General features: G+C 41.2%; 1 protein-coding gene across 1 annotated transcript; it reads right to left on the bottom strand.

Annotated features, from left to right (window-relative positions):
• Window positions 1-745: 745 nt before the first annotated feature.
• Window positions 746-1,135, bottom strand: LOC138881669 (uncharacterized). Its single transcript, XM_070161919.1, has one exon. It carries the CDS (start codon window positions 1,133-1,135, stop codon window positions 746-748), a length of 390 nt encoding a protein of 129 aa, XP_070018020.1.
• Between the last annotated feature and the right edge of the window lie 9,057 nt (window positions 1,136-10,192).

The raw sequence follows: 10,192 nt of genomic DNA, 5'->3' as shown, positions 1-10,192 counted from the left end.
GGGTTGCTCCGGTTGTTGTGCGGATTGTGGTACGATACCGCAATAAGGCAAATGGTAATTTCTTGTGCCATTGCTTGTGGCTGTCTACCATCTTTCTCAATATTTTCTTAATATTCTTGTTTACGACCTTCACGACTCCATTCATTTGAGGCCTGTATACTGTGGAATTATTATGCTTGATTTTGAAGGTTTTACACATAGACTTCATTATGTCACTATTGAGGTTGGCGGCATTGTCGGTGATGATGGACTCTGGCACCCTAATTCGGCAAACAATACGGCCCCTAACAAAATCTGCGGCGACTTTCTTGGTTACAGCCTTGTACAATGCAGCCTCAACCCATTTTGTGAAGTAGTCTATGGCCACTAAAATAAACTTGTGTCCGTTTGAAGTGGCAGGCTCGATCGTACCGATGATATCCATTCCCTAAGCGGGAAAAGGCCAAGGTGCACTTGTTGCGTTGAGTTTATTTGGTGGTACCCATATCATATCCGCAGGTATTTGGCACTGATGACACTTTTGGACATAATTGATGCAGTCCATTTCCATAGTCATCCAAAAATATCCCACTCTCAATATCTTCTTGGCTAAAATGAAACCTTTCATGTGTGGTCCGCAAGTTCCGACATATATTTCTTCGAGTAGTTTGGAAGCTTCCTTGGCGTCAGTGCACCGTAATAATCCTAGGTCTGGAGTCCTTCTGTATAGAATTCCTCCACTTTGGAAGAAATGGTTGGATAATCTTCAGAGTGTGCATTTCTGAGTATGATTTGCATGCTCCGGCGATTCTCTTTTTGCCAAGTATTTCTTGATATCATAGAACCACGGATTCCCATCCGTTTCTTCTTCAACATGAGTGCAATAAGCTGGTTGATTAGGGCTTCTTACTGGAATAGGGTCGATGAAATTCTTGTCTGGGTGCTGTATCATGGAGGACAAAGTGGCCAATGCGTTTGTGAACTCATTCTGGATTCTCGAAACATGTTTGAACTCTATCTTTGTGAATATCTTCATCAACTCTTGCACATGATACATATATAGCAGTATTTTGGTATTCTTTGTAGCCCACTTTCCTAGAACCTGATGTACCAGAGGGTCTGAATTACCAATTACCAGCAATTCCTGGATATTCATGTCAATGGCCAAATTAAGCCCCAAGATGCAAGCCTAGTATTCTGCCATATTGTTAGTGCACGGAAATATGAGTTTCGCGGATACCGGATAATGTTGACCTATCTCTGACACCAAAATAGCACTGATACCTACTTCTTTGAAATTTGCGGCCCCATCGAAGAACATTCTCTAACCGTCGTAAGTTTCGGTGATCTCTTCTCCTACAAAGGATATTTATTCATCAGGAAAATATGTTTTCAATGGTTCGTATTCTCTTCCTACAGGATTTTCTGCCAGATGATCTGCTAACGCCTGTCCCTTGACCACCTTCTGAGTTACATAGATGATGTAAAATTCACTCAACAATATCTACCATTTTGCCAGCTTCCCTGTAGGCATGGGTTTCTGAAAAATGTATTTCAGAGGATTCATCCTTGATATGAAATATGTAGTGTAGGCATAGAAGTAGTGCCTCAATTTCTGCGCTATCCATATCAAGGCACAGCAGGTGCGTTCCAGCAAAGAATATCGTGCTTCATAAGGTGTGAACTTCTTACTCAGATAGTAAATGGCCTGCTCTTTCCTCCCCGTCTCGTCGTGTTGCCCCAAAACACAACTGAAAGCCCCATCTAGTACGGAAAGATAGAGTAACAGAGGTCTACCAGGTTCCGATGGGACCAGGACTGGTGGCGTGGACAAATATTCCTTGATTTTGTCAAAAGCTTTTTGGCATTCTTCAGTCCAACTTGTTGCGGCATCATTCTTTAATATTTTGAAAATCGGCTCACAGATCACAGTCAATTGTGCTATGAAGTGGCTGATGTAATTGAGATGCCTCAAGAAACTCATCACATCTTTCTTGTTCCTTAAAGGTGGCAAATCCCAGATAGCCTTGACTTTTGACGGGTCTAACTCAATTCCTCGGCGACTGACGATGAAACCTAGCAATTTTCTAGCAGGGACTCTAAAGGCACATTTTGTGGGATTCAGTTTCAAATTATACTTTCGAAGTCGATCAAAGAATTTCCTCAAGTCTGCTATGTGATCTATACCCTTCTTAGATTTGATGATGACGTCGTCTACGTACACTTCTATCTCCTTATGTATCATGTCGTGGAAAATGGTTGTTATGGCTCTCATATAAGTGTCCCCAGCGTTCTTCAGACCAAACGGAATCATTGTATAACAATACACTCCCCATGGCACAATAAAGGGTGTCTTTTCCGTATCTTCTTCATCCCCCGCGAAGCAATCCACAAAGGATTGGATTTCATGCTTGGCACAATTATCAATCAGTATGTGTATATTGGGCAACGGGAAATCATCTTTGGTACTTGCTCTGTTTAAATCCAGATAGTCGACACACGCTTTGACCTTCCCATCCTTCTTCAGAACTAGCACAATGTTACAACTAGGTAGGATATTCAACCACTCTAAGAACCTTATCTAGATCTGCTTGGTGACTTCCTCTTTTATTTTTAGACTCATAGCTGGCTTGAACTTTCTGAGTTTCTCCTTTACAGGCGGACACATCGGATTGGTAGGTAGCTTATGAGCCACTATGGACGTGCTCAAACCAGTCATATCATCATAAGACCATGCAAAAATATCTTCATAATCTTTTAGGAAATCGGTGTATTCTTCTTTATCTGATGGTGACAGGTGAATGCTTATGCGAGTTTCTTTGACTCTTTCGGAATCTCCCAAATTGACTACCTTGGTTTCAACCAAATTGGACTTAGGCTTGTTCTCAAAATTTTCCATTTCTCTGACAATTTCTTCAAGTATACTATCTTTTTCTTCTATTTCTTATAAATCACTATCCGTATGTTGTGTTGTCTCATTACATGTCACAATCGTAGGTTCATCAGGATAAGTAAGAATAACACTAGGAACTCGACAGGCCCGGGACAGTGCGACAGTCCAGTTCTTGAGAACAACTCCTTTTTCCCACGGTCTTCATAGTAAGGTCTTCTTCCTCCTCCTCAACTATTTCATTGCAATCCATGTCTTCATCGCCGAGAAATAGGTTCCTTAGGCCAGCTAAAGCATAATCTTCTTCGAATCCCCATATCACGTCAGTTTATTGAAATGTTTGGTACAAATGTCGTATTGGCTGTTCAAGAGGGTAAAAAGGACCACGCCATATCGGCGACCTATCATTGTACTCCTGCCAGGTGTACTGATATCCAAGTCCAAAAGTTGTTGTCATGACCCAAACCAAAGGGCCGCGACGGGCACCCGGTGCCTTACTCAACCGAGTACCAACGTAACATATCTTTCTTATAATGTTATCATGAGTAAATGAGCCAGAAAACCCGTCATGAGATAACAAGAATAAAACATAAGGGAATACTCAACATATGAAGACCCAACATGATATACAAACTAATATATGTGACATACGGGCCTATAAGGCTGACATGACCATTAGTAAACTCGAAACATAGGCCGACAAGGCCATACAATTATCCATACACCTGACATCTGCCTACAAGCCTCTAAGAGTATATAAAATCATAAAGGTCGGGACAGGGCCCCACCATTTTAATCGATACATATCCAAAGCATACTGACCAAATAGGCAACTCTGGAGCAAGAGGAGTACACCAACACCTTCGCTGAGCTGATAGCCTACTAGGAGAACTGTCAACCTATCAATCGAGACTTGCAGGCATGAAATGCAGCGTCCCCAGGCAAAAGGGACGTCAGTACGAATAAAGTACCGAGTATGTTAGGCAGGAAAGCATAAACAAGAACAGTAATGTAAAGAGAGAGATAGAGGAGATACAACCTGTAACATCAGAGTGCCTCTGGGGGTTACTGATATGAAATGCATAATACATATATATACATAAACTTTTTAAAACATTCGCCTCTGTGGGCATCATCATCATCATATCGTACCCGGCCTCAAAGAGGACTCGGTAAAAGCGTACCCGACCATCATAAGGTTCGGTAGAATCGTACCCGGCCACGTGGAGCTCGGTAAACCCAACTGATCAGTGGTTGCACAATAGGTGCCGTACCCGGCCGACTATAGAGCGGCTCGGTAGAGTAAAATAGATACTATATATAATGCATGCTAGACTCATGGAATCACCTTCTAAACCTTTTGGAGTGACTTAAGAGCACTATGGACATCCATACCCTCAATATGAACCTTAGTAGGATTCAAGGATCATACACACTTGCTTAGAATAATTTTATAAGGAAAGAACAACATGGACAACCTTAGTTGCTAGGAGTAGATCCGTTATGAAGTAGCGTATTCATTTCACTTTAGATCATGCCAAAAGAAAGAAGAAAGTGCCTTAACATACCTTAAACCTGCTGAGTCCCTAATCACTTCCAAGCAACTCTTCAAACAAGTCAACTCAATCTATCATAGTATAAGGAGATTCAAAATCAGTGTTGAGCAAAGGCTAAGTCTATAACTTAAGCTAGTTGCTCGTTTACGTAAATTTTGGCAGCATATCCCTTGTAACAAGGTCCTCCTCCAATACCATACACAAACAACAATGACCAGAGCAATCCATCAATACATAATTATCAATATTAAGACACCATATAATAACAACAAGTCACAACTACATTACGACGAGCGGCAAGCTCCGATTGGAATCTGTATACCTCTTATCAATCCTTATAGACTTCTTAATTCAACATAAAAGTATCATTAACATGATAATGAAGTCATTAATCAATGATTCCAGCATTATACCATATATTTATAACAACGAAAATAATCCACAACTTCAACTATCCTCAATTAGCAACTTTATTCACTAGTTCATGTCTAGCCCATCCATTTAACTTAATGAACCTCAAGATAACCTTAGGCACAAGTAAGAAAACAATATAAATACCTCCTACAGCAACTTCAAGTCAAAATCCAAGTTATATTCAGTTTACAACAACCCTCAATAGCAATACAACACCATAGAAGTGACTTAAGCTAACCCAAGTATTATCTTGTAGTTTATCATCCTAACAACTTAACCAACATACAAGCAAGATTAAGCACAATTAGTAGGCTGTTATACTCACCTTAGACAACAATAATAACTTGGAATTTCATCCAAATACAGCCCACAACAATCCTCAATGACAACACAACCTCAAAGAGGTGTTGTTCTTCACTAGAACAAAGTTTTGATGTTGAAATATAGTGTAATCACTTTGAAATCACTTCAAACCCTTGTGGTATATATTTAGGAGGGTTATAAGAAGTTTGGATACGAACTTTAGTTGAAAAATGAGCAAAAATAGGCGTTCAAATCGTTTATAAATTGAAGTAGGTCAACCACCGCCTAAGTGGGTCCCATTGGGATCTGCTTGCGCGGTCTCGCGAAAACATGAATATCTCTCTACTCCAATGTCGTATTGACAAACGGTTTAATGCGTTAGAAACTAGACTCGTAGATCTTCAATTTTGTAGGTAGAAAACCCCATGATTCCAAGTATATTTGTAGAAATGCTCAGATACATTTGACCTAAATTTCAGCAAATTTATGAATGTAACTTGTGATGACCTTTGCCAACTCTTGTTCCACAACTTGCTTGCCTTCAAAATGTAGAAAATGAATATCATACGACTAAAATAACTCATAGAATAACCTCCTTATCATGTTAAGAACCCTAGTCTCACCCCAAAGTAAATGTTATAACATTCCAAACTTGTCGACTTTTGACGAAACTTATTTTCTTCAATTGGTTTAGCTTCTAAGATTTCCAACTCTCTTGGTACTCGTTATTCATGATCTTAAATATTTGTAACCTCCAAGGTAACATGATTAACTTACTTTATTTACTTCCAAATATAATCTCATTCCCGAGCTTACATCAATGACTTATGACGTACTCTCACGTATGAAAACTTGGGGTGTAACAGTTGTACCATGACGCTTTAAATGTACCGTCTTGGTATTCCCTTGGAGATTCTTGCCGAGACTCTTGCCGGTTTCATACCCTGTCCATAACAATATGCTTTCAATATTGTTACTCCACCATTTGTCTTTCTCAATTGCATTGACGCGACAGTCTGATTGGTATAAATGGGATTACTCCCATCCCCGTGGATGATTAATTCCTGATTATTCCATTCAAACTTTATGACCTAGTGTATAGTGGAGGCTATGGCCGCAACAACATGTATCCAAGGTCATCCCAACAGCAGAATGTATGTGGCGGATATGTCCAATACTTGAAATCAATGTCAAACCAAGTCGGGCCCATCTGCAAACAGAGGTTGGTCTCCCCAATCATGGCCCTTTCGGACCCATCTAATGCTTTCACGTTCATAGTTCCTCCTCGTATCTCATGCAAACCTTTACCCAACCTCCGGTCGTTGAGAATAGAAGGATGTTGGATGGAGATTCGAACCCCTATCTATCAGGAGCCTGGCGATTAATTTGTCCTCAAATTGCACTGTGATATGTAGTGCCCTGTTGTGACTCAGTCCTTCTGGTGGTAGCTCATCTTCATGAAAAGTGATCTTGTGGATTTCCAACACTTGTCCTACCATGTTGGTCATTTCTCCACTAGTGGTGTTATTGGGTACATAGGCTTCGTTCAACACTTTCATCAATGCATTCATATGTGCTTCAGAATTCTGCAGTAGTGATAGAATGGATATCTGAGCGGGGGTTTTGTTCAGATGATCAACCATAGAATATTTTCTCGCCTGCACTTTTCTCCAAAGATCGTCTGGGTCGGTCTCAATGATGAGCGGCTTAGAAGCAGCTTCTTTGCTTGTTCCTCCCAAATGTTCGGGTGTATATACCCCACTAGTTTTGGTCATGCCTTGCGCTGCACCTGTTTCCTCCATTTTCTTTTTTCCTTTCCTTCTTGCTTCCGCAGCATAGTCCCAAGTTATAGCATTGGACATAAAGGACGGTGTAGGTTCTACCGTCACGGTGAAGGGTGTGGTCACTTCCACCTCAAACAGAGTTGGCGTGGCTGAGGGCGTTGTTACTTCAACCTTAAACGGAGTCGGTGCGGCTACTTCAACCTCAATTGGTGACTGAATCTGCACCATAATAGGTGTGAGAGTGACTGGAGGTATTTTAGGTTCATCCCCTTCACGAATGAGTCCAATTGACCTTTTCGGATCCCATTCTTCATCGGTTTCTATCACATTTACCCCCTCGCCCTTATGATCTGAGAGATGATTGTTGTAGACATTAGGTGCAACTTTTTTGCTTGTATAACCTTGGTGTCAATCAACGTCTGGATCTTATCCTTCAAAGTGCAGCATTCATCGATAGTATGACCCTTCATGCCCAAGTGGTAGGCACACGTCTTGTTTGGATTGACCCACTGAGAGGAGTTTTCCATGGCAAAGGCGGGAATGAGAGTGACATAACTGGAAGCCTTCAGTCTCTCATATAATTGGTCGATGGGTTTAGCAATCGGGGTGTATTGTCTGCGCAATCTGCGGTTGAAATTTGGTCTAGGATTTTGGTAATTTTGGCAGGCTGGTGGGGAGTGGTAGTATGCTGGCTGGGTGTTATATGTATGGTAAGTGGCGGCGGGTTGTTGGTATCTAAAGGTGAAGGCTGATATGTGGGTGGGGGTGTTTGGTGCGTGAGAGGAGACTTTGGACCTTGGGCCACCAAGGCTTTGGTTGTAGCCCGGAATGCCTCAAAATTTATCACCATTTCGTTCTTAATCCCCTCTTCTATTCTTTCTCCTAACTTGATGATGTCAGAAAATTTATGGTTCTCAATAACCATCAGTCTCTCATAATACTACGGATCCTGAGCTCGGACAAAGAAATTATTCATTAGTTATTCTTCCAGTGCTGGCCTTACTTTCGCAGTTTAGACCTCCACCGAGTAGCATACTCGCGGAAAGTTTTTATTGGCTTCTTTTTAAGATTCTGAATGTAGAAGATGCCTGGCGCATTTTTTGTATGGAACCTGAACCGATCCATAAAATCTGATGCCATGCTTACCCTGTTAAGCCATTTCTTTGGGTTTTGACTAATTTACCAGGACATGGCATCTCTAGTGAGGCTCCTCATGAACAACTTCATGCGGATTTTTTCATCTTTACCAACCCCTACAATCTTGTCACAATATGTTCTCAAGTGTACCTTCGGATCACCTGTCCCATCGAACATTTTGAACTTAGGAGGTTTGTAACCCTCTGGTAGTTCTACGTCCGGCTGAATATATAAATCCTCATAATTCTTGAGCTCCTCTGCCATGTTCTTGAAGAGCAGGTCCTTCTCAGAGGACTCAGTTGTGTACAAGGTCTGTTGTGGAGTATGGGGTAAGGTTTCCACGTATATGGGGTTACTTTGATGGACTCTAGGAATTTAGGCGTAGTGGTGGTCGTTGGTTGAATTTTGGGGATCAGGGGTAGGTTGTGGTGCATTTTGAGGAGTGTGGTAGGTAGTGGTTTGTTGATACTAGGTCGGATGGTGATGATGCTATGGAGGGGTCGGTACTGGCGGATGATTAGGATTTTGAGGAGGTGTGGCATACTAATGAGGTGCGGAAGGATTTTGTTGGTTTTATGTTTTTTGGGGAGGTGCTGGGTTTTGGGCATTTTGTTGGTTGACATCGGGGACGTTCAGGGTAAGGGAAAGGTTTTTCAAGTTCTGGACCTACTCAAGTTCCCCCCTGTACTCCAGTATTTTCTGTTCTAATTGTAAAACTAAGTCATTCTGTGCCGGAGTACTCCGACCATCTGAAGTTTCAACATTCTCTGCATGAGTAGCGTTGTCTTTCCTGATACCGCTCATATCATCCATTTTGGATTTTATTTTATTTTTAGGATCACTTGGAGGAGGTGGAGGACCTCTAGATATGGTATGATATGCTGATGATGCCATTATGCACGAACCAACCTTAGGGGATGGGAATAACCGAACAAATAAAAGAAGAAAACAAAAAGGTAAACAAGTTAGTAAGGAGTATTAAAAGGATATTTGCGGTATTTAAACACACATTGCAGAATTATAAATTCGCGTCCTATTTTGGGGACGTTATTTTGCCAGAGGTAGGCTTAAGCGACATATAGATTTGGGGAAATCAATGCCAATAACTAAGTCATTTCATTAATATGGTAAATGGACCAAATCTCTACTAAAACGACAACAATTATAAAGAGTCACTAATGGCATTTGCCTTATTACAACCAAATTCTAAAACGAATCTAGAAGGCAAGTAAAACATCATTCCTAATCTATTTAGTCCCAGAGGGCCCTTCTCTATGCTTGGCCTTCTTGGCTCCTTCAATCAGATTCCCTAGGTCGCGCATGTCCAGCAACAGATACGCCTTTGATGCCCTCCTTCGTTGCCCTCTGCATTCTAACAGTCCGAGATCTTTTTCCTCATCTTTCCTTCAAGCTCCATCAACCCCTGCTCCAAGTATTCCAACCTCTCTGTTGATTTAGTAGCGATTTATTTCCCCTCATTGATTGCTTCCATGTCCACTTTATATTTTTCCGAATGCCTGGCTTCAGACTCGAAAACCCTTTTGCGCAACATATTGTATTTGAATTGTGCTTCAACAACGTTATCTATAACCCTATTCATTAGATTAATCCCTGGCTTGACATCCCTTGCTATATCATCTACCAACCATGATGGATAGTAATACACAAGGCTAGCGTGATACCGATCTGGCTCGATAGTATCTTTCTCCATAATGATCTTTTGATGACATATGTGTTGTGCCTTGAACTTGAATGGAATGGCGTTACCTTGGAATTCTGCTTTGTATTGAACCATGTTGGAAACTCGGGGTATAACCTATTTTCTCCCAGCTTGCCTCATAACCCTTATAGGAGCATAAGGGTAGATCCCCCTTAATTCGATTAGCACTAGATGAGGAGCATCTCTCGACCTGATGATGAATTTACTGCTAGGGAAAAACTCTTACATCCAATGTACCTTGTCATAAGTCAAATTGCTAAAAAAATGTACCCATCTCACAATATTTTTTGGTTGCGCAAACCTATTTGGGATAAAAGTCATTCTCTTCGGATGGTGATAGGCTATGTGGTCATTACATGGCCGTCGCAGAAGTTCTTGATGTTATTCTCCTCCCTGAAGGTGTTCCAAC

This window comes from Nicotiana sylvestris, chromosome 11, assembly GCF_000393655.2.
Source record: "Nicotiana sylvestris chromosome 11, ASM39365v2, whole genome shotgun sequence".
NCBI lineage: Eukaryota > Viridiplantae > Streptophyta > Magnoliopsida > Solanales > Solanaceae > Nicotiana > Nicotiana sylvestris.
This window is presented reverse-complemented; position numbering and strand designations above follow the sequence as displayed.

Excerpts from the sequence above, each read along its gene's own strand:
- LOC138881669 (XM_070161919.1), bottom strand. The coding sequence starts at position 1,135 with ATGAATATCCAGGAATTGCTGGTAATTGGTAATTCAGACCCTCTGGTA.